Below are 26,115 nucleotides of genomic sequence, written 5' to 3' on the forward strand. Positions count from 1 at the left end.
TAAAAGAATAAAAAATTCAAATCAAAGTAGAACCACGGTAGAACCACGAAAGGTTAATAGATTAACCAATTTCCTTCCAATAATCCACGTTGACATAATTGTATCGAATTAAGCTTCGATACAGAAGAGTATACATTTCTCATATGTTAAAAGAATAAAACAAAGTATAAAGTTCAGATCTACGCAAAACTGCGGAAGGTTAATAGATTCATCAATATAGTTTCAATAATCTACATCGACGTATGTGTAATCAATTAAACTTCAGTATAAAAAAAGTACATATATCTTGTATCTAAAAAGAAAAAAGAATAAGTCGAAAGATGAAACTCAGTCGACCGTAAAGCCATAAAAAGTAAATAGATTAAACAAATAACCTACATTGCCATACGTACCTTTGTATCGAATTAAGTTTCAGTATAAAAGACTACATACGTGTATATCTCATATATCAGAAGAAAAGGATGCAACGAAATGTAAAGTTCAGATGTACGTAAAATCACGAAAGATTAATAAGTTAATTTCGTTTTAATGACCGAATAACTGTCGAAAATAGAAAGAGCGGAACGAAATGTAAAGTTCAGATCAACGTACGACCATGAAGGGTTAGTAGATCGAGGAAGCTGACCCAGTGAATCGATCCCTTGTTTACGCGTATTTGATGCGACCTACAGGGCACGGGTGCGACGTAGGTCGTGGCTTGACCCACACGCGGTTCGTGAATTCTCTTGGACGTTGGTGGCGACCGCGAGGCGGGATGTGGAGGAGCTTCGTTGGAGAGAGGCGATGCTCACACGTGCACCTCGGGGCATTCACGAGTTGGCAGTCGGCTGTTGAAACCCGCCCGGTGAATGCCTCCGCAGCCTCTCGTGCAAGGATTTTTACCGACCTTTCGATACATACCTATGGGGTCCGCGTACACGCGCCAATTTCCAACCTACGTCAGAAAATATATAATTAGCGAACGCCCGCCGCTTCGAGAAAGGAGGAACACGATTGAAAACCAAGTGTGTGGTAAACGTCGGCGGCAGTGACGCGTGACACAGACGTCGAAGAAAGTGAAATGTGATTCTCCAGTGGACAGGAAGTTGTAAGACGGATTCGGGCATTCGACAAGTTTCGCTCGATTTTAGAGCTAACGTTTTTTACGTTTAACACAGACGCGCGTTCGAGAGAAATTCAGTACAATTAAAACGGCGACACGCATCAGCGAGGACCTCGTACGAGACCGTTCGAGCGATCGAAATGCGTAGATTATGGTTCAAGTAGACGGCTTGTGACGACTCGTTGTGTTGGTAAATATTACGATACAAATAGCATCGGGAGATATTGCTATATTTATACCATGAAATTTGATTTATTATGAATAGGATTCGTGTATAAGAAGAATGTATGATCTATTTACTAAAGAGACAGAATCATTAGCGATCTCGGTCGTTTGAGAGAAAACAAGTCGGACAGTACTACGGATAACAGTTCTAAGAAAGAAAGAAAGAAAGAAAGGCGTAAGAAATCGATTGCCTTAAACGGAGGAAAAATGCTCCCTGCGTCGGAATGAGCTCGTAATGCAGCGTAATAACGGTTTCAACGATTTTTCGCGTGTCAGTGGATCACTAGGTTTTCTAGCCATACCGTCTGGCTGGGTTTTTGCAAAAGTTCACAGAGGTTCCGCTCGTCGCGTCATTCGTCATTCATCGATTAATCAATTCCTCTTTTAATACTTGGTGCGAACAGCGTTTACTTTCTTCGGACAAATTGATTCATCCAACTGTTCATTAGATTCTTATCGCTGTAAATCGGCATGGAACGATAAGACGTCTCGATTCGTTCCGCGTGGTACGTGTGCAATCGTGAATCGTTCGAAATTTCCATCGGGACGCCGTTATATCGATTTGAAAGAAATTTGCACGACGAAAGGTCTAATGTGCCACTGGATAAGATGAATGGCTGTGGACGTTCGCGACAGGACGCGTTTCGAAGGAACTCGTTCTTTTCCATCCGAGTGCGCCAACGGGGGCCGTACATGATGGCAGTACACGAGCAACAAGTATGGGAATCGTCGAGCCACCGACTACTGTGACACTAATGACGTTAACGACACGAAGATAATATGTCGCGTGAATCGTAGCAAGGACGCGTATACCGGTATCAGTAACGAGACTATAATTGTACCCGTAGAGCGAATTACTCTAATTAATGAAGTCGTAATTAAGCGAAAATTAAGATTCAACCGAACACGATCCGAGGGTGCACGTGTAAGTGCATCGATGACATTATGCAACCAAGGTACTGTTCGTATGTCACCCGATAGAAATGTACAAATAACGATATAGAAATCGCTTAAACGATCACGTGTTGAAGTCGTGGGGATAATTTATGGATTTGCATGTCGAGATATGTTAATAAAGTTACGAGGACGTGCTTTTAACGCTTCCGCCGATGGTGAAAGAAGGGTAGACACACGCGGCTAATTTATAAATGCACCCTTCGAGGGGTCAGCCAAGCCTGTAATTACGCAAGTACGAACACACGCTGGTGGAGGCAAAGACAATGCAGGAGATAGCGTGATATCGGTGAGACATCGCGCGAGAAAAATTCCTCATTGTCCAAGGAATGTGGGCGTATCACGCGAGATATCTGATCGATAAGGAGAAAAATCTTGCGAGCAAAGAGGATTACAAAAAGCACTCTGTACGCGGTGCATATCGTTAATGTATCTCGTAGCGTTAAAACGAATTAATCTGAGAAAATAGAAGGGAATCTATGAAACTATAAACGAATGAAATAAAGAGAATAGAAGAAACTCTATAAAGGTATGAAATAGGAAGAAACTAGAGACAAGTGCTTTCTTACCTTGCTTCGTATGATCGCAAATTGTGAAAGTTTATTTTTATCGAAATTTCAGACCTTCTTTGAGAACTGATTAAAGCAATAAAAGTCAAGATAAATAAAAAATTGCACGTCGCAAAGTACTGACAACTGATAAAATGGGGAACACAAGATCGCAGCCTTGCCAACGAAGCAAGTCGCTTTACCTATTCTACCTTATCCATAGAACGTGGAGTATTGTAACTGATCATCGAAAGGAACATGGTCGCTCCGATGATGCCGATCGAGAATCTGATTTATCATCGAGGTGCAGCGGATGCAACACGTGTGATTACGGACAAGACAGTCTTACTTTCGACAGGTAAGTCAGTTTTCTATTATATCACAGATAATGAAGGAAAGTAAGGAACTGTATATAAATGCAAGGGAAGTATTTAATGAATTGTTTAGTGATTGATTTATAGAAGAATATGACAACTTTGAATTGATTTGAATATGATTACTTAGAATTACAATTAAACTTTATTACCAGATTCTGTATAATATACAGGCGGTCATATCTTATAATTACAATATGAATATGTGCAATAATTGTTCAGTTTAACACAAAATTAAATGAAGTGTTTAGTATTGCAAGATAAACTTCAAGAAATATAATGACAACCTTTTAAATTATTGAACATATTTTTACTCAAAGACAACTACAAGATGAAAACCTATGTCGTTTTCGCCCATACACAAATCAACGAGACTATTTAATAAATATCTAACAATAACAATAAATAATTTAACTACAATCGCGATCGCAGCCAATCAGCTCGTATTATTTGCTATATAATTAATAATTGTATCACGTATAGTAATGCGATTAGTAATTATATATGAAATAATGTCGATTACCCGGGTCTCACCACGTGGAGGTTGCTGCGAGTGGAGACCCTCCCTATCCACGATCCCATCCACCCTTCCTTTTACGCAAGAATTGACTAATTTTGTATTCAAAAGTTTAAGGAAATTCTTCTTTTGATGTGCGTTTGCAAAACATTCAAACCTCTGATCGTTATACAAAAGGAACATCAAAAGAAACGTTTAGAAAACCGACGCGAACAACTAAATCTAACAGTAAAAAATATAAAATTTAAATACTACTACTACTACTACTACTACTACTACTACTACTACTACTACTACTACTACTACTATTTATTACTACTACTATTACTAAATAGTATTTTAATTATGCATGCATTTAACCCAAAACTAACCGCAAGCACTGAAAGCATTAAAAGCAACGTATTGGAAAGCACCCTATTTGCTAATTTCAAGAAAACCTCTACTTAATTGATAATCAAATTTAATTTGCCTATTAAAACCCCAAAGCTCTTATGAGTTCTAACTACACAAATATCTTAATATAATAAAGGGGCTGGGACAAAGGGTATTTTATGGAATGGTTCCTTTAAAGCGTATCGTATATTTGTAGCTTGAAATACTCTGTTACCTCCTCTTCCCACTGTTTCTGTAGATATTTCTGAAACAAACTTGAATTTAAATCGATTAAAATAAAATAAAAAATTTTGTATTAGCTCTACCTATGAGGGTCTAAAAGGGTCTTTATATGTAGAAACCTTCCTATCACGAACCTAGAGATCTCTTTAAACCCTACTCATCAGAAATCTAGAGGTCCTTTAATTTATCCTAAGTATCAGAATTCTCAACTGTTCTTCTACGAGTCCTAACTAGAAAAATTTGGAAGCCTATTTATAGGGATCCCATATAAAAGAAACCTATCTACACAAAAATTGTCATAAAGGGAAGGAACGGGAAATTGTTTGGAACATTGTGTGGGATACATAATATAATTGTTCTATAGTCGATCTTACAATGAATCCTGAAACAGACACAAATCACAAAAAAGTTATTTCAATTTTATGAGATATATGTAATTAACTACCAATGATTAAACATTTTTTTTTGTTTCTTCTTTTCTAATACCTACTATTCCGTATTTGAATCGTTTGTTCATATGTATCTCTCAATAGTGATTAAAATTCCATATATATAATTTACACTTTCCACGAGTTAATACATCTGGAACATACTTAATTATTGAATTGATACTTTAAAAAAAAGCTGAAAGAAGGACACATTAGGTACAAGAAAATATGAAATCATCAAAACCTCAATATGAACTTAAAAATTTGAATTTAAATTTGAATTAAAAAAATTGAATTTAAATTGAATTGAAATACTAAGATGAAAAAAACGCGATTAAAACCATATGATTTACTTTTAAACCATCAAATGACCTTTCATTTAACCAAGACAACAATAACTCTTTCACCAAACTAATCAATTCATATCAGTTGTTACAAAATAAGACTATAATAACAGACATTCACTGTTATTAATTTTAGAAAGATAAACTGGAGTTATATATGTCTTTTAAATAAGTTAATAATGCAATAGTGTATGGAAATGATATCCAAATATTTCAGTATATCTATTTCACTTTATATATAATAATAATAATAGTATTCCTCCGCAAAAATATTCATTATTATTAAGCAAACATATCTTAGCAGTATTTTCAATCACAAACACTTTAGTAATAAAAGGAGCTGAAAAAAATTACTCTAAAAGCCAGAAGGGCCATCAAAGTATCCACTCAATACAATCCCCGGAAACAGACCGTGAGTGGTATATTCATTCTATTCCACAAACTTTAATTTACTACATGTAATTATGAAATAGAAAATTCTCAAAATCAAATCGCGATAAGTACTTCATCATATTTGCGATATTAACTAATTCATTATTCACTAATTCACTATATGAAGAAAAAGCTAGTTCAAATATTATACTATATTAGTACAAACTGCAGTATTATAAAGTTAATGAAACGTTAATAATTTTAAATCTAATCTTAAAAGAAGGAAAAATTTTAAAGGACACAAGAAAACTAATATGTATTACTTTCTTAGAAATTCTGGAAATTCGTAATCAAAATTGCAAAAGAAAATCGCGATATCATAATTCGCAACTCTAAAGCAAACACATCATTTTATCGCAACTCTAATTCAAACCGTAATCATTCTCTCGTGACATTAATAAAAAAAATTGCGATTTGCACAATGTAGTGGAAGGCTGACATATACCAGTGCAACCATTTAGGAGGTTGCTGATGAACGATCACAATCGTACAACTCTTGTAGTTGTATCGAGTGATTCAGGTCTTCCACAAATGCAGTCGAAGGGTTTTGGGTATTTTGTAAACGCAACTCTATTTAACAAAACGCGACCATTCATTATCGCAACGCTAAAAAGAAAAATAATTAGAAATCGTGATGGAATATTATCGCAACGCTAACTCTTAAAGTGAATTCAGTGAAAATTACTATTTACTATATCAAAAGCTACTTCGCATATTTTGGTATTGCAACTTACAATACTATACAATTAATTAAAAACTAATATTTCTATAATCTAATTTTAAACAATAGAAAAAGATAAATTTTGATACGTATAATTCTCTAGGAAGTTCTAAAAGTTCATAATAAAAATTGCAAAAGACAATCGCGATGTCGTAATTCGCAACTCTAAAACGGGCGCGATTATCATTTTATCGCGACTCTAATTCAAACCGTAATCATTCTCTCGCGACATTAATAAAAAGGCACGTTATTATTTCGCAACTCTAATTCAACCCGTAATTAATCTCTTGCGACACTAATAAGAAAAACCGCGATTTACCCAATGTGATGATGGCCTGACATATACATCGGCCAAAACAGAAAAGAAAGAACTATTATTACTACTACTACAAATACTAAAAGCGAGCATAGTGACAAAGTAGTAACGAGAATGACTTTCCATGCTCTGGATGATCCAGAGGATGGAGAGCCATTGGTAGTTGCCCTCTTGAACGGCAGTTTGCCGGGCCTCTTCGGCTCATAGCCTCTTCTTACTTCGGGCGCAATGCCCGCTGAAACTTAAATCTAGGCTCGAGTCTTTCTAATCGCAAAAATAAAAAATAACTTATAAAGGTAAAATAAAAAGATAAATCGCGGATGCTACTCCCAGCGCACATGGACGACCAACGATCATAGCGACCGCTGTCCGTTCGCATGTGCAAGCTCGAGCAATAAACGTTCGTTTCGGAACCCACTCGCGACCACGACCGCGATATTCGAAAAATCGATAGGCAAGGCTCAAGACAAATGGTATGCTCCATTCGTGATGCCAGCTTCACCGTCAATTTTTCAAATCAAATTTCCTGAAACAGGTTGGACACGCGAAAACGCGCCTACCCGACGAAAGACTGTGCCAACCTGCCCGGCCCTACCTACTTATAGTTAACATTCATACCAGAAAATATGCTACCTATCCTACCCGGAAACCTTTATTTAAAACTGAAAAAAATGGCAAAACAAGCATACCAACACATTCACTCCACGGTTCTCACACATAACCCGGGCGCAAAGGCCTACACTAGAGAGACGTCCCGGGACGCCTCCGACACCCGAGTTTGGCATACAACTTTCACACTCTAAAGTACGTACCATTTTCCTGAAATCGACTGACGATGGCTAGCGACCATTGCGTAAAAATATTCTATATATTTCAACTTTGATTATCCAAATATATTTAAATTTCAATATTAATTAAATACCCACAATCGTATATAATCATGTATATGTATATCATATAAAGAAATAATTTGACTAGAATAAATCGCTGTATTGTAATCAATGTAATTATCATCGCAGTTTAATACTGAAATTAGTATTATTACTATTTATAATCCACAATATTTATTTATTAACACTGTTATTTTCAATGGTAATTGGATTCATATTTCCGAATCCATAATTATTTCAACATTATAATAAATAGCAAAAACGACGCAATTCCACAGCCTAACCACATACACACACAGTGGAAAATACATCGTGCACGATTCACTAACGCAACGTCAGTCGCTGAAAAAATTGTTAAGTTTATAGACTACTCATCATGCTCATTGCCTTCCTCCCACCCAAGAAGCACCTGGGCACGTGAATGAGATTCTGACAATGAACATGGAAGGGGTTAAACCTGAAAATCCTATGCTAAAAATATGATTAGCCTATCTATTATATTTTCTGTCTAACGGGCTAATATTCTTTGATTTTGCAATCTAGTTTCATTTCAAATTTTAATAATTCTATATTGTATTTTACTTTATTATTTTAATGAACAATTAAACTATTAAGCTAGAATGAAAGAAATTAATGAAGAATACAGATATTTATTAAATATAAACTAAGATTCAATGCAAGTAATATTAATATCAATGAATTACAATGGACTCTAAATGAACTGTATTATTCGAAATATCCTCAGGCGATATCTTTATCAAAACACATCTTTGAAAACACAAAGAAACGTTCAAAACTTGTTTTGATTCTGATATCAGCCTGCCGCGAAGTGTTTTCTTGCGCGTGAAATTTGATAACATCCGTCATGACGGCCAGACAAAGTTATACTTTAACATATACTTTCATATTTCATATTCCGAATTTTACTGAAATTATACTGTGTATACTCAAATAATAAAACTGCTCCATACAATTGTAAAGTAAAAGATTAAAATAAATATCATTTATAGTCTTTATTAGCATTATAATAACTTTAATCATAATTGAATTTTCATATTAACGAAGTCTGAGGGCATCAGACTTCTTCACTACAAAATACTTTGATTTTATAAATAATTATAATGAATATATTATGAAATTTTCAATCATATGCATATATATACTAATTATATCTCATAATATAATATATTATTATATTATTGTCAAGATTATATTACTTAAACAAAATACTTTATATTGCAATATGTAAATATCATACTTATATATATTATATATATTATCATTAACATTTAAAAACGCGGTGTGCAAGAAAACCTATCCTGAACTAATAAACAAAATATAGACAAAAAATGTTACTACTCACGGGTATAAATACCCGCGGTCACTATGCTCGTCAAAAATTCTACGTATACAACCAATCACCCGTGTCGATTCGGACCTTTCATCCTTCGACATGATTGAATGACCGGAGGAACACAAATACATGCGACTCACGATTAGATGTGAAGAATATTGTCTTCGATGTTGTTCTGATCCAAGGGAGATCATCATCAAGTCATCATCAAATTGGAATCGTCGAATTCAATGGAAGAAAACTATGAAGAAAATATGAAACTCTATGAAGACTTAACTTTAATAGCAAAAGAGATTAAAATTCTAATAAACTATAATTAGAATAAAAGTCACAATTCTAATATAAAAATTTAAAACTAGATTTTTGTTTTTGATTAATAATAATTACAGCGAAATACAAGGAATAAAATTAATAAAATACAATGTGCAAAGATTCTTACATGTATAAATTTAAAACACCGCTACATCCTTCCAAAAGAAGGGGGAAAAAGATGAAAGTTGTGAAAAACCTGTAACAAAACATGTTAAATATTATAAGTTGTTCTTGAAAACGTACTTGTGATTGTTAGAAAACTTAAAACAATGAAAAATAAAACTCTATTCGAACGTGAAATTTTAATAATAAAAAGATTTGGAATTCTAATAAAGTTTCATTACTATATAAAAAATGGAACTTTAATACAATAATGACAGACTTAGAAATTGAGGCTCTACCAATTTCTGAACGATATCAAACATTTTTATTGTGTATTTCAATAGCAAAATTTTAAGATTTTAGTTCAATAAATAAATCAAAATGCAGTGTACGAAAAGCTTACATTCTTGAGCTCCAGGAAAGGCTTTATCCTCTTGCGAGACCTGCGATTCTACTACCGAAAACGAATGTTTAACAACAACAAAAAAAAAAAAAAAAAATAATAGACTATTCCGCGTCCGTTTAAGTCAAATGACAATCGGCGAACACACTGACTCTAATTTCGCGTCTGATTATTATAACTAAATCTAATGAAGATTGTTATGTACTAAGTCAATATTAAATGTGATTTAACGCAGCAAACACTGACTTTACCAACCGCATTGCGCACGGTCACAAAAATATTCTGAAAGAAAAACTTTATAAGAGGTAAGGGATAGGGAGTCGTGTGTTTGTTTACGAAAATACTGCTTTGTTAAAACTACGAATTAATTATGATTACAATAGGTAGAACCATATATCATATCAAGAGAACGAAAATATGCATAGAAATATCATACCAAGAATACGAAAGAGAATGTATCGTTAGTTTATTTAAAATATTTTTCAAAGTATTTTTTATTATTGTCAAATGTGTATATGTATGAATATTTTATGATAAGATTGATTTGTAAAAATTACCCGCCAAATTGAATGTCCGCCATTACAGCTTCAAATATTTTATGCATTACGTGACTTCCTTCTAATGCAACATGGTGTACTTTTTCTGACCGTTAAACAAAGCTGCGCAATACGAAAAAAACGCGATGCGCAGAACCTGTTTAAACCTGTCTGTGATAGCGTATTTTCTCGAATGTAATAGAAGTTATTGAAAATGATGAAATTAATAGCCAATACTATATTACAGACAATTTACGAATAATGAAACAAAATGAAAAAGTTATTTGGTTTTTTTACTCAAATGAAACAAATCTATGTCAAATTTATGTTAAATAATCTTTTGAATTTCTTCGGAAATATAATTTAATATATTCGAAAGAAAAAAGTAATTTCCTTAATCTTGCATTGTTCATCTTGGTATTCTTAATAAACCGTAAATTTAGAATTTGTTATATTAGATATTAATTAAGTTAATATCACAAAATATTTATAATAAATGGAGTTAATCGCATAGTGAATAAATATTACCAATCACCTAACTAAAAAAAGGAAACAAACATATAAATACGTTTGCCTTCCTTAAAATAAATGAAATATTACCTCATTTCGACGAAAAGTTATTAAATTTATTGTTAATCACCATGGCGTCCTTTTGACTTTCATCCCGTCCTTTCGAATTTCGCAGCATCTCTCTAATACTTTCAAGCTTCCTTCGAAATCAAATAATTGCAATCTGCACAAAAAAAGAACAAAATGTTAATACAAATGTATAAAAAGAGCAAATTATTTGAAAATGAAACAATAATCAAAGTCTAATTGTCTTCCGAAAACTCATTAGACGAGCTACCGGCAAATGGAGCAACCAAAAAAACGATAAAAAAGAGAAGATAACTAAATAATAGATTATAATAAAGTATTAAAGAAAAACGTACAATTAAGTGAAAATAACGATAGCGTGAATATGAAGGTAAAAAATGCCTATAAAAGTACCAAAGATATTTGTCACGAAGTGACACGAATAAATGTACGTCTAATCTCTCTGATTTTCCATGCTTAACTGACTCTCGTACCGCGATTTATCCTGCAAATTTCGGGTGGCAAGGAGTAGGGTGGGGGGGAGGTCGCTAGTTAGATGCGTATGCACGAATAGGATTCGTCAAATTCCCGAAAAACCTATGCTCAAGGATATGTTTTCAACAATAAACATATTATGTCTCAAAAGAAAAAAGGAGAAAATAATATATTAGATTGAATACTGAGATGCACGTAGGAACTATAGAAAGTAAACACAAATGATCTAGTATCTTTTCGACGAACAGAAATGAATCTAAGAAACTGATTTATAGATAAAAAGCTGAAGAAGGATAATTTTTATTTCAAAATAAAATAATATCTGGGTCGAAGGAACTGTGATTAACTTATATTTTGTACGTACATATGTATACAGACGAGCCCACATATACATATTTATTATTCCTTTATTGATATTTCATTCGTATGAAAATTTTTTATTAATTATATGTTACTCATACATTATTATGAATCAGTAATGCTATTGTTAATCTGACAATTATAGTCAATTATTTGTATAAATGTTATAAGTGCTAAATGTTTTAAGACTTTTTCATATGTTATTCGTTTGATAACTTTCATCAATTATGTATATGTTATTTGTACCTGCTGTTATTATTCGTAAATGTTTTAAGACATTCAAAATTCTTTTATCATCACTTTTTATTATTTTCGATCGACATAGAACAAAATAAAATATGATTCTAATGTGGAGTAAGGTTATAATATTGACAAGTAAGATTAAAATAAAATCCTACTAACCTTTTTAGAAACTTTTATTGTATACATTATACAAAACATTTTAAAATCTCACTAGCACTGTAACAAGATACGATTATCGCAATTAATAATTAGTGATTGGTAAAATTTGAAACAGATCTGATAACATATATATTTTCAAGAAGTTTGATACAATGAACATAATATATTCTATATTCATACAAAAATTCCTATAGTAAATTCGAATAGTTTCGTGTATCATCGTATCTCGTTAGTCACAGTTCGATGTACGAAAAAAACACAAAAAAACAAAAGGGAAAGCAAAAACAAAACAGGAAAATGGGAAAAAGATAAGAAAAGAATTATTAGGGATATGAAAGAAATATAATGACAGGAAGAGGAGAGGAAGAATGAATTCAACAGGTATAAAAAGGAAAAGAAAGATGAAAGGAGACAAAATGAGGAAAAAGATGAAACAAAGAGACAAAAGAAAGGGGAAGTAAATTACATACACATAATTATATCATTAATCATAATCAATAGTTAATCATGTACACATAAATTAATATATACAGTTTGATATGCAAAGTTTCGTGTTGTATGTCACATGTTTTGCTGAACTTCCTTACCATCTAAGTGTCAGTTCCAACGTTACCGATTCAAGAATAGATAAGATCGCAATACTTAGAGTAAGTAGAATTGAAACTAGATTGTGATATAACATTACAAACAAGATATTGAACAAGATACCTTATATGTAATCGTAAGCAAAATCTACAGTTTCGTACTTTTATAATATTTATTTACTGCACTTAAGTACAGTACATATTTTATCTATAGTGCCACTTCATTTATAATACAGTGATGGACATCTTAACATTCGTCGACTTATTCGCACGACTATAATTCATATTTGAATATTATAGTAGCATCTCTTTCATCGATCAAAATTATTTAATTTTCACCTACGTATTTCTGTTCCCGCCAAATCAAAGTCGCGGTAACATCCGCCACCTTGTGGCCATATTCAGTATTAAACTAATGCATTCGCTAATTCGAAGATCAAATTAAAAATTCCTTTCTTTCGAACGTTCATCTGATTATTCAGAAATTCCTACTTCGTCAGCGTGTTCTAGCGTTTAATATGCTGTAAGTACAATAATAATACACAATAAAGGTATAAAGCTATTTCAAAAGATGTTCTTTCAATTCGATATCTATAATAGCTCGATATTCATACTTTTTCAAATTTTACGATCGCCATCTTTTTATATTCTCAAGTAAACATCACAGAATGAGAATAAATGTGATGGAAAGCGACGTTAAAAATCAGTTTGATACAGCAGTAAGTTCTTGTTCGTGAATTGAGTCTCTGCGATAATACTCATGCAATAACCGTTGCAATCGTTTTACGTCCGTGACGAAGATTACCTATTCTAAAAGCTAGATCTACCATTCAGTGTCTGTTTCGTGTTTATTTTACATGCATATATGGTAAGAAAACGACTGAATATCGACCACATACTCTTCACGTTTGTCCTTTCTGCCCCTCTACGTGACGCATCACAGGATAAACTGAAACCTGGCTTACATTACGAACAGGTGGAGGCGCCGGTGTCAGTAAACCTCCGGTCGTCTTAAAGAGCGGATCGCGTCAACGAATGTCTCTTCCCTCACGAGACCCCGGTGAACGAAAGTCGTGCCAGTTGCATTCGATTTCAACAATGAAAATTAATTTTCATCTGCATCGTGCTAGTTCGTGAATAAATTTTATTTCACGTGCGCTTCGAACCATGCATCGGGAAGGTTGAACGTAGATCACGTGTGACTCATAGGAAATTCAGGTAACCTCTTTGCATTCTGCGTTTTGTACCTTTATCGAATCCGATTCTGTGCGATAATCGAAAGGTAGACTATCGTGAAAATTTTGGAAATTGGACGTAGTGAAATGTCTGTGAGGACAGGTTTACTTAGAAACTTGGATTTAAAAATTAGATGTTACGTTTGATACATAGTACCGATAAGACATGTTATCCAAGATGTCTTGATGCACGCGAACATAGGACGTTAATGTCCTTTATTTTTCGACCATTTCCCGAAGATGACGACGACAGGATCTCGTTTGAACTTCCTCGCTTCGTCCCTTTAAGGAAACGCCGGTTCTGGATCTCTCCGACTCTGACGATCCTTCTAATGCATTTTCGACCGTGAAAAAAACCTTAACGAGTCGTGCAATTTCATTCACACACGGTCGACTGTAAAAAGGAAACACGCGAACCACTACGAATCAGGCAACTAGTCTTTACACACATACGCACACCTGACGAAGAGCTGCTGCTGCTAATAAACCAGCGCACGAGAACGCATCTATGTTCACCGTGAAAAAGACCGATGATCGTTAGTTTTGTGCCAATTACGGCAATTATAAAATACCGCGTCTTTTTTCATAATGCAAAATCACTCGGCACGTTTTCTCGCGAATGATTACACCGACGTTATTATATTCTGCTCTTTGTTGCATATACAATCATGGAACATGCTGGAATACTATTGTTCTCCTGAATGAAAACCCTTGCACGGCGGAACGAGTCTATTCGAAAAACAAGCCGTGGAATCGGGACTATTATTCTTTCACCATCTATTCGCGATGAATAATAATTATGAAACGTGTCCGTGGGACAATGGAAACTTGGGCAAATCGACGAAAGAGAATTACGAGTCTCGAGGCGAGGCCTTAAACGCGGCTAAATTCCTGGCTCCGATTCAATTAACGCTGTCGCGGTATCTTTGTGCCGATTACTTTCTTTGTTAGCCGTGGATCGCTGCCTAATAACTCAGGGTACGGCTGTTACATAACCGCGTGGGTGTGCACACGCAGAAGTCGTGCGAACCACTAACGCGAACTCGAGTAATTATTTAGGCAGGGAGAAATTAATGATACGGGAGTAGTCAGGCATAATAAATTAGGCGTTTCTTACGTGATCGTTCTCCTCCTTGCGGCACAGGACGAAGAACATTCACCTCTCAATGTTCACCAATCAATCACGTCACGGTGAAAGAATCGTGTCACGGACATTTCATGTACGAATCGATCCTCCTAATAGATATCTTATCTTAACGAAAACAAATTGTCTAGATGGAAAAGAAGAAACAGATATTCGTGTTTCACTAGCAACATTATGAGATTCTGTAACTTTGATATAGCGAGTAGCAGGCTGGAAATGATCAGGATACACGTGTACGGTTCAACATCCTTTTCCACGTGGAATAAAGTGACCGATAATGAGAACGACTGCCATTCCGGGTTTAAGTAAATCAGCCGCTCGATGTCCATCCTGGATACATAACGGTGCTTGGATTTCGTGCCCATAGATTCTTCGTTTCAACGTAATGATTTTATTGGCCGGCATACGCACCAATTTACGTAAATACGCACCGACCACTTTTTCTCCTCCGTGCTCGTGCAGCTGTAGTTTCACGGACCACGAGGAGGACTCCTTTGACGGTCACTCGTTAAACGTAACTTGTAACTTGGTACCAATTTACGATGTACGCAGCGATTTAATGCCCTCGGATACTAATAAACAGATTCTACCACCAACATACGTTATACCGAGCTAATCATAAAACGTACAGTTTCCATCAAGCCACGTCTTTCGTGTAGCAGAACGATCGATAAAAGAGGGAAGCTTGTAAAATAGAGCAAATAGAATTTAAATCCCGGAAAAGGGTTGAAACTAGAAACTCGTCCGATCGATCCTATCCTATATTTATTTAACATATGTTAATACGTAGATCAGGTCGGGGTTGCAAACTGTTACACTGTTGGTAATGAATGAATGTTAATCGTCCCCTTTGTAATTACAGATACAGGAACGGAAGATAGCTATCATACGGATTAAACGATCGTAGAAAGTGGTAACGAGAGTATCTTATTTGCGGAGAGACGTATCACATCTCTAATTGCTATCTTCTTTATCCGACAGAGTGAAATTGAAATATGAATATTAAAATTCATGGTATACATTCCTTCAAGTGTTATTAGAGATTGAAAGTACAAATCGCTTCAACACGCTGATCGTACGAATACAATTTTCACGATACTCGATGCTAATAAGTAAAAGATAAACGAGTAATGAATATTTTGGAAACGTCGGATTGTTTCCATGAGAACTTCCGCTACACCTTATGTTAGCACCGTATGTTACCAGTGTAATATTAATGGAGATAGGCTGAAGAAACACGATTCTTTTACCACATCGGAGAGAATAAGTTGCTCGTTAATTCCTGCGGACGTTAGCCAAAGCAAAACGTAAAGAAATACAGCGATGCTCTTCCAATTTTAATGAGAACGATAAGACAAGCTCAAAACACGTTTTACTTTTAATTGCATGCAGTCGCATTGATTAAATTTCTGGTATACGAACGGTTGCACACACACGCACGTATATCTGGGGAATCGCGCTTAGAAAAAAGTACGAGCGCGCTGATTCAGATCGGAGGTGATAGGACAAATACGAACTTTAATCAAAGCGACTAAACAAGTTCCACTAAAAGCACTTGTAAAAAAACCAGGAGAAAGAAACCACTCTATTAAAATACTGCTCTACGCACAACGCAATCGAGATCTAGGAATGTAAATTACTCGAGTCGAGTTAATGAACACGCATCAATTATATTTATAATAATCCGGATATGAAATAACGGGTGTAACGATGATAAATTTCTGTATACGATTCCGAGGCAAGATTACAATCAGTTTTCTGGGGTACTTGAACTTTACGCATTCGCACGGCCGTTAAATTGTCGGTAATTAAATCTAGGGGAATTTTTAATTTTTATCGAACTTTCTAAAATGTACTGTATTTGTATTATCAAACACTTGCATCCTCATCAGATGCGGTTGCATAAATTTCCGTTTTTCAAGCGTGTCTCTTTAAATTGATAGTTTCCTCGCATTCCGCGTTGGAAAGTAGTTCAGGGACATCTCGGCGCTAGCGAGCGTATTTCAACTTGTTTAATTCTCGGCGTTTAACTATCCGAAACGGTATCATTCGACGAGCCCGATCACTTTCCCGTAACATCAAGAAATTACCGATTAAATTGTTAGAAACTAATATGGTACGTGCGCACGCGATGATACGCCAAACAAATGCGACTGTCGTTCACTCTTGGCAGATTGCCCGAGCAGTAAGACTAAAAATTAAAATATATAGACCGTGACGATTGGAGAAGCCGGCCGGCACGCGACAATTTCTTTCTCTATTCTTTGCCACGGCGGCCGCGTAAAAGTTTCACCATGGTGCTCTTCTTCGAGGAAAGTTAATAAGAAAGTTCCTTCTCGTTAATTGCCGCGACAAAACGCGTTCGCCTCGGCTCTTAAACGCGGTTGTGCCATTCGAATGGCACGTCTCACTTCGTGTCCCTTGCCGTTAACACGATGAATGATCGACCGGCTAAAATGGCTGAAATCGTAAATCGATCTGTCCGAGGATGATTGAAAATGGTAATCGGTAACGTTTTTCCAGGCGTAATCAGTTGACGTGATAAATGGTGAGATATTTATTATCGTGAAAGCGCCTCTCATTGATCCAACGTGGTACATTTCTTTTTCCTCTTCCTCTTCTTCCTGTTCATGCATGTCGTCTTAGTCTCTTTTCTTCTTCCGTTGCTAGTAGCAGCAGGTACTGGCGTATCTGCAACAAGTTCCCAGATGATCTAAACGTTGAAAATATAGAAGATACGGTAACCATAAATTAGTCGATTGACTGAAAGAAATGTGAGAAACGCGGCGATTTACGCGTAAACTTACCTGCTACGAGCATAATACAACGATACCACTATTATCGTCGTCATCGCCGTAATCATTATCGTGATTATCATCCGTTAATTACCGGCGTCCAATTACCTGCCACATCTTTACATTTTTTTTCTCTCACCCAGGGACGCTTATTTTCGATTCCGTTCACCGTTACCGTTTCAAGCTAGAACAGCCTCAGATCTATTATTAAACATACGCGAACCATTTATTTCCGTATTTCCACCCACACTGCGATATATCACCGAGAAATAGGGACAGTCGGATTAATTAGATGAAAGTCGCGAACAAAACCGACTTTCCATCGCGACGTCTGTCCGTCAACTGGAAACATTTAATTAACCGGAATTATTTTAACGACTCTTAATTGTCTTCTATGCAGATCTGCGATGTTTAACCGACGTGCGTCCGCTCGAGTGATTCATTAACTACATCGGTGAAGCATTTTCTTCGTTGATGGATTAAGTAGTCTCTTATACATACTACTCTATCCAAGTAATTCTAGTCACGTTGCTCAAGAGGAAAGAAAATATCGAACGAGCCTGTCACGGTTCTAAACGATTCTTCGAGCTTCCCTTTGCAGTTTTTCCACGCGAAACAATGTCGATAGACGTGAAAATAGAGCGTGTAATCGCTATGAATGTTAGAAAGAGCAGCGTCCTAAATGTGTACGTTGTTGCTGGTTGAGCGAATAATCAAAGTATCTGCTTTTTGCTACATCAATGTAAAATGTAAGCGGATCGACGCCATGGACCACGGTAAAGGTTCTCCGTTTTTACGAGACGTTATTTATCCAGCGGCTTCCGGAAGCATTTGAGAGGATTCTCAAGGCGAAAGAAACGGACGATGATCGGTTTGCTGTAACAGAGCAAACGGTCTGCGAACGGTCCATTAAATCGTCCCGCGAACGATCGGAAACCGGCAACGAGGTAATGATCCGTTCACGCTAGCTAGTTGCTACTGTACCAACGATTCATTGTAGAAGCTGTTACGCTACAATGACAACCAGATTAGTTTCGTTTATCATTCGCTTACGCTTTAGATTCGGCACTTTTTAGTAATGAAAAATTATACTTTACCATATTTTGTCAGAGATTGATCGATGTCCGATCAATCTTCCAACGACTTTTTCTCCTGCGATCCAAAGTATGAAATACCCTGAGATTCTGATGGCTCAAGCTTCGGATAGTTATCTTCCCTCTGACAATTATTTCTTCCACTGCATCTTCCGAGAGCAGGATCTTCTCTATAACGAAATACCTATAAATCACGCTAGGCTACCTTTTCACGCGATCACGGTGCGTATATGTCGTTTCCTAGTGGTCCATGTAAACACGTCACGTAGTTAAGAGCACGTGTAGCAATGCCGTGGCCCTCGTCCTGCATGGGAAATGAGGCTGGCGTGCCTGAATTTCAGCCGATCGAACGTGAATTTCTGCGAGCGCGCACGACTTCCTCTCGCGCATTCCATGCCCGTTACACACGGCGACTCGGCATTCCAACCACGGAGTTCCTAAAGCCTCGTTCACAGTGTGCATAGGTTGGCCAAGCCGAGCACAGTCGATGTAGCCGTGACTTCGCGTTCCTTTGTCTGTTGGCCAGAACAAAGACACACTCGCGCCGGCGGAAGTGTCGATTTTGTACGCGAAATCGTTTCCCCTTGTCCCAGGGAAACGTTCTCACGACCCGCCGTGATTCGTTACGCCATGACAAATGCAGTCATTTGATGTTCTCCAGTCTTATTGTCAGACTTGGAAACTAGCCAAGAAAATAGCTACGTATTAGAGTTTTAATGTCTGAGGCAAACGAACGATAAAATGTTGGGATTTTGTGTGACACTGAAGGAATATCGTGATTTGGCGGATTTATATTTCTAATAGTTTGTGTGCATCGCATCGTTAGGATTATAAAGCGCAGGATAAAGTGACATTGAGAGGAGTAACGTGAAATTATTATGATCTTTGACAGCGACACTATCTTGATGTTACGTAATGAGTTAGAAATCGTTTTTGCGAATATTAAGTGAGCAGATATTTTTCAGTGGGATAGTGGGGGCGTTAAAATCAATGACTTTCTCTATGCATTTGCCTCTAACTGATAGAAAATTAGAACGTGGAAGTTATGAAATGTTCTCAGTTAAGACCATTCCATTTTTCAAGTATACGTAAGAGAAGATATATTGCATTTACTTACGAGTCAATGATATTGCTCTTTATTTCAAGGAACGGGTTTTTTAACGAAACTTCAAACCTAGAAAATTAATTACCAACGTGACCTCCTATTTATCAACATCGCCCCGCGTAAAAACAATGAAAATATATCAAAAGGCCTCATACCTAATTGTTATATCCATCTTTGATCTCTGTCACGCAGAGCCAAGAACTTCTTTAAAATTTTCAACGAACTTCCCGACTCGCGTCTTCTCTCAGATTTCTTCCATGCAAGCAAGTATAATCGCGCAAGAAGTGCGAGCCGTGGACAGGTCGCCGCGGGAACAAACGTTCGCCGCAGCAAAACGCAAGGGATCGAAGCACGTAACGGTGCAACAGCGATACGAAACCCGAGGAACGTTTTATAAGGTGCTGTAAATTAGATTTCTCTTGGTCCCGAGTGTCAAACGTCACTTTAGGTTCGTACTGTTCTTATTTGTTCTTCTCTTTTTCGATCCTCTTCCGTTCGCCAGACGACACAGTGGTGCACGTGTGCCCGTGTAAAGGATACAGTTATGCGTTTCACGGCGAGAGGGAAAGATGGGACCTCGGCAGACGGAGGATCCGTTTTATAACTAGAGATTCATAACGGCACACGACCTCACAATGGACACTAGCTGCCAGGCAACGACGCGACGGGCCCAATGGCTCAGTCCGATCGAGCGATGTCTCTCGCCAACCACCACTTACTTACCGAATCGTTCTACTAACGTTGTGGAAACACTGACACGCGAGGGGATTCAGCTATTCTTTTTTTATTTTTTCCTTCGATGGTAATGACATTTTCTAGACGGAAGGTTTTGCATTAATCTCTTCAATACGAGCTACGTATCGCTGCATATTGTTAAAAGCCAATCAACAAGGGGCCAATGTGGTATCGACGGTTTTGAATAGCATAGAATTGGGTTACTTTTTCCATTCTTTTTCTTATTGGAAATGATATCTTTTACTCTGAAGTTTTCGTATTAATCAAGTATCATAGAAGTGAATGTTGCATGGAAGATTTTGGATGCCTAGGGATTGAGTTATTTTCTTCGTCTTTTCTTACTAAAAGTTATATATTTTTTACGCTGAGGGTTTTCCTTTAATCTCCTCAATATGAGTTGCCTTTAATGCTACGTATTAAAGACCGAATAAGGATCAGCGTCGAAATGGTTTTCGTCTTTTCTAACGTTTCAACTAGACTGCCAAGCTTTGTATAAAATCGAAAGCATCGGCGGATAGACGCGGATAGGCGAACACGCGTGTGCGTATCTAAACCTGGTAGCGGGAAACGTGTATTTCAGACCGGTTTCTTGGAAATCGACGCAAAATATACATAAGGATGTTCAATGGATATTGAAAGAATTCAGCGTCGATATACCGTGTTTCAGAATTATTTGGACAATAAAAGGAACTAATAAGAGTTAAAATAATTATGAAAACAGCGTGTGTGCATTAAATATACACATGCGTCATTATTCAGCTAATTGCATAACTGGTTGAGATAACCGGATAATAATAATTAATGGCATCGATAATAATTATTAATGATAATACATACACATATCTAGTATATTATATATTTGAACAGACGCTACGGAAAGTATTTGTACAACATTGTAAATATTTATTATAGCGTTTACATACTAATTAATTAGATCAAAGTATATTAAATTTAGTAATACTTCCATATGATTACAGACATTTGATCCTATAAAGATAAAATGTAGAGTCTCGTAGAAAACGGTTCGTTAGAAAATAAGAGTATTCGCAAATAATATTTGTAATCGCTGTATGTATCGATTTCTAGAAAAATTGCATTATCGATCACAGAAATGAACGAAAACACCTTATGTAAACACTTAATAGAAGATTCCATTGGATAGAAATAACACGAGGAGCAGTGCCATTTTCTTCGCGTTCACCGACATCGGTAAAAACATCGCGTCGTTGAAATAGAATTTAATTGACGTTAATGAATGATACGCGATACGAAAAAGATATGAAACGTTACACATATACAGGAGGAACGTGGAGATTTCACTTAGGAGCCGAGTCTCGTATTTATTAGTTCCTTCTTAAGGCGAGGAATCGCGAGGACAACGACGAACGCGTTGCGCACTGCTGGTTCGTCACAAAAGTAAAACGACCACTTCCCCTTTCGGAGCTGCAAGTTGTCTTGCAAATCGTCCCGGCGTAAAACGAAGCGTCGGCTCGTCGTTTCACCGCGGGGAAAAAATAATTATCCATGTGGTCGATATCTTTTTGTGGAAAACAGATACGGCCTTCCGTTAGAAACTGCCATGAAACGCGATCGGAGACACACGACAGGGTAGAAAGCACTAGTTTCACGCATCTTAATGGGTTAATAACGATAATCCCTCTATTGGACCATCCTCCTTGATCGACGATATCTTTGGAAAAAAAAAAGAAAAAAGAAAAAATAGTAACGCCTTCCGCCTGGCGATTCCAGTGGAAAGCATTTCGGCCCCTCGGGTAGAAAGTGGCGTGTTCGTGTGGAAAGAAGCGACGACCAATGGGCGTATCTCGTCTCTTGGTCGAGCATTAATGACTTCAATTTCCTGTAGATACAACGGCTAGCATCAGGACACGAATCATTCACGTCGGGAACCGATTATAGTCTACCAGTTCTAGGAAAACGATAGAAAATCATTTTCGAGATCGTCAGACGTTCCAGATCGTTCGAGTAGACATCGATACGCTTTATTCTGCTCGGTAGTTTCTTCCATCGGTATTTACATGTATTCGTGTAATTCTTTTATCGGCAGTGTTCTATGGGTATTGAAACATGCGTGTGAAAGCAATTTTTCGAAATTCGAAGAATTAATCGACTAGCCGGATGAACATTCTATTGAAATTTCTGGCAGAGTTCGTGTCTGGAAATCGACTTAATTGGCAACCAGCAACCGGTCACGCTACGTATACAATTCATTCAAATGTTATTCAGCTTTTTGAGCGTGACTGGGGCTGGAACGCGAACAACCCACTTAAGGAGCGTTGTATAATATTTGGCCAGCCACGATCTCACGTGGCCAAATCACAATTGTAAATCAAGCCTTAGACAATTCCCAGACACTTTGCGGGCCGAACTTTTACCACGAAATTTTACAGGAAACAGTCGAACAACGAACTTGCTTCGTTTAGACTTCTCTTATTTGCGAAATTACAGTTATAAATTACGGTCTAATTTTTAACGCTATCGAATTATTAAACGCGTCTTGTCGGCACGTAAGTGAGATCATTGACATGGTTATTTGCACGCTTTTACTGCGCTTATGATTCATAGCACACGTTAGATTCGTATTGCCAACGAGACACACCCTCGACCAGTTGTCTTCTATTACAAAGACTTTTATCACGATGTCTTCTATATCTTTGCTCACGGACCGTTGCAAACACTAAACGCAATCTTCCCATTTAGAATTTCTTTCGACGTGTTTCTTCGAAACGTAACATTGAGGTTGGATATTTGCGTGTCCAGTTCAGGGTTAACGGACTAAAAATATTTAAAAGCGGGCACGGCCGGGCATTTTTGAATGTATAATTTATCGGGACGAGGGCAGCGTTTACGCGGATTCATCGTTGACTCGTTGATATTACCATGGTAAAAATGCAGTTAGCGCACGGTCTCTATGTTTAGACGATCCACGGTCTAGCCTTAGCGGAGTCGTAATTCTTCTCTTGTCTTTGTTGCACGTAGACGAACAACGTATCATTTCCCGTTGCGCAGACTCTCGCTCGTCATGTTTAATGCGATAACAACTAACAATCAGCCGGGTCTACGCACGCGCGTATGAAAATCACCGACGAGGAAAGTGTTACCTTCCCGGTCCAGCTACAATCGTGCCTCAAGTGGCGGAATTTCGTTCGAACCAACTTGCAGTGCAACGAAAAATCAAAGAAAAAAACATACCAGATGTATAAACTGGACAATGCATCATTAATTATAGACGGGAGAAATTTTGGAAAGCGAGGAACGCCTCTGTTATTTTCAGTTTCACAAGCTGTGACGATAAATTCAGTAGACACGGCCGTGACTGGTCAGACACGCTCGAATCTGGAACGCAAAAATCTTGTCGCGCTTCAGACATTCTTACAAGCAGCGATACCAGCCTCGATCGAATATCTCGATCGACATTCGCCAAGATAATTTCGCTGTTCGTGCGCACTTTCGATTCCATCCGGAATAGATAATCGCCGCTGAAGTTGCTCGAAACTTTTCCTTGGGAAAACAAGAAGAAAATCATGAGAAATAAACACATAGTTGCGCTACTTTTCTTCGTAGTTTCCAACGTGATCCCCGAGGAGGTCTGACTTGCTTGCTTATAATCGTCAACTATGTGTTTACGGTCGTCATTTTCAGTTGGCCGAGCGAGTATTTACCGGACGATATTCAAATAATCTCGATCATTGCTCGCTCGAGCGAGTCGAAGCCAATGAGATGACCAGCGAGATCCAATCTCACATTTATTATCCTGAACCGCGGCGGCGGCGGCGGCGGCGGTAGCTTCTCTTCTCTTTCGTTTCCACCCATCGTCCTTTACCTCTGCTTTCTTTTTTCTCGTTTTTTCAATTCTTTGCCTCGTGTCTCGACCACGGTAGCGAGTCGCGGAATACTGTAATCAATACAACCATCCGAGATCCTGGTGCACGCGTCCTGGAACATCCTTCGCGCTCATTCCGTATCGAGGTCATCGAGAGAATTTTTTTCCACCAGACTCGTCGTCACGCGTGACAGCCTCGCGAAAAGCGGTCATCGGAGGACTCTCGGCAACATATTGTTTGCAATAAACGTTTTATTGAGACATACGGCCGTCCGGGTTTAGAATATCAACATCGGGACATCGAGACGCGATTGTTCCTTAGGAATTTTATGGAATTATAGAGATTAGGTTCCAAAGAAGATCGAATCGAGAAAGGTATTTATAATGCTAGTGCGATCGAAGCGCGATTGTGTGATGTTTAGGTTCTAAAGGAATTTGGAATTTTATAAATTAGATTCTAAAGAAATATCGAATTGAGAAAGGTGTCTGGAATATTTGAAACGCAATTTCTCTAAAATTTTATGGAATTTTAGAGCTTAGATTCTAAAGAAAGGTAGAATTAGGAAAAGGCGAATACGCTACCTATTCTTACGAGATAATATTTGCTCGTTTGTATATTGGACAGACGGGCTGCGAACTTTTAGAAAGTGGAAATTACGGATAGTCGAGACGCGCAAACCGGTGGTTAAATGCAGCTACCGCGAGATCTAAATTTGCAGATAGCGGGAATTAAAAAATGGCGAACAATTACCAGAGCTGCAATGCGAGCATTATGTTATGACCAGAAAAAATGGCTAGGTTAATCGTAGATTAGCCTTTTATGCCAAAGAGAGTAGTTGCCGGGCTAATTATCATCAGCTAAGGATCTTGTTCTTTTCTTACCGAGCGGCGAACACTTCTACGCGCCATTTTCGTATCCCGGGAGAATGCAACTCCCGTAGTTGTATTTACAGTTTACTTAATTTCAGCAATTACAGTGTTCCAAGTAACGAACGTTTCGTTTCTGTTCCTTGACGGAAAAGTCTCACGTACCCCCGATTCTTCGACTCATATTACGACTTCTTTTTAAAACGGTAATTATTCCCCGTGTTCTTTCCCAGTTTTCACTCGCTATTTTTCGTTCTTTCTTTACAATCGATCCTCTGGTCACAGTCCCGTTAAAAGCGATACAAAAACGCCAGCGGACCGCATCATTCATCGTAGTCACGTTTCATAACCTCGAAGAGTGTTCGAATGCCCCGTGACTAGGATTATATCACGGTTTCAATACCGAAACCGATCTTGAGCTTTTAAACATCGTTCTTCAGACATCGTGACTGCGATAGGAACGGATCCCCGGGTATTTCGACACATCCTTCTTGGTTATTAACGCCACATTAGCATTCAATGGGGTCCATTAATTGACTGCGAATTGCCTCTCACGAAGATTGTCTATGGACGGAAGAAACAAAAAAGAAAACAGAGGAAGGAGGAAGAGGTGTTACGCAACACGGTATACTTATACGTGGTCTGTTTTACGTTAGACAAACTTGTAGAGCACCTTTGAAAATATCCAACAATGTTTTTCCAACAGGGA

The 26,115-nt window shown here is 37.3% G+C and overlaps 1 protein-coding gene and 1 long non-coding RNA gene across 6 annotated transcripts in view; one reads left to right on the forward strand and one right to left on the reverse strand.

Annotated features, from left to right (window-relative positions):
- The first annotated feature begins 774 nt into the window (after positions 1-774).
- LOC100648656 overlaps positions 775-26,115 on the forward strand; it is a 49,531-nt gene continuing 24,190 nt past the window's right edge. The window contains exons 1-2 of one of the 4 annotated variants that reach the window (XM_012316204.3): positions 775-2,810; positions 2,903-3,187. In XM_012316204.3, the coding sequence (XP_012171594.1) occupies positions 2,985-3,187 (203 nt within the window). In that variant the 5' untranslated portion in view covers positions 775-2,810; positions 2,903-2,984. Of the gene's footprint in view, positions 3,188-13,450; positions 13,809-26,115 lie in introns of those variants that run through there. The other 3 variants (XM_003400583.4, XM_048412081.1, XM_012316206.2) reach the window with 3 other exon arrangements.
- Positions 16,620-20,767, reverse strand: LOC125386323. 2 transcript variants are annotated; one of them, XR_007226363.1, is made up of 5 exons: positions 20,119-20,766; positions 19,976-20,032; positions 18,862-19,540; positions 17,777-18,775; positions 16,620-17,660 (listed from the first exon to the last, which is right to left on the reverse strand). It is a non-coding gene; the product is annotated as an uncharacterized LOC125386323 (long non-coding RNA). The 2 variants fall into 2 exon arrangements; XR_007226362.1 differs by having other exon boundaries at positions 17,777-19,540; positions 20,119-20,767.

The sequence above is a fragment of the Bombus terrestris genome, chromosome 14, assembly GCF_910591885.1.
Source record: "Bombus terrestris chromosome 14, iyBomTerr1.2, whole genome shotgun sequence".
NCBI classification, from domain to species: Eukaryota; Metazoa; Arthropoda; class Insecta; order Hymenoptera; family Apidae; genus Bombus; species Bombus terrestris.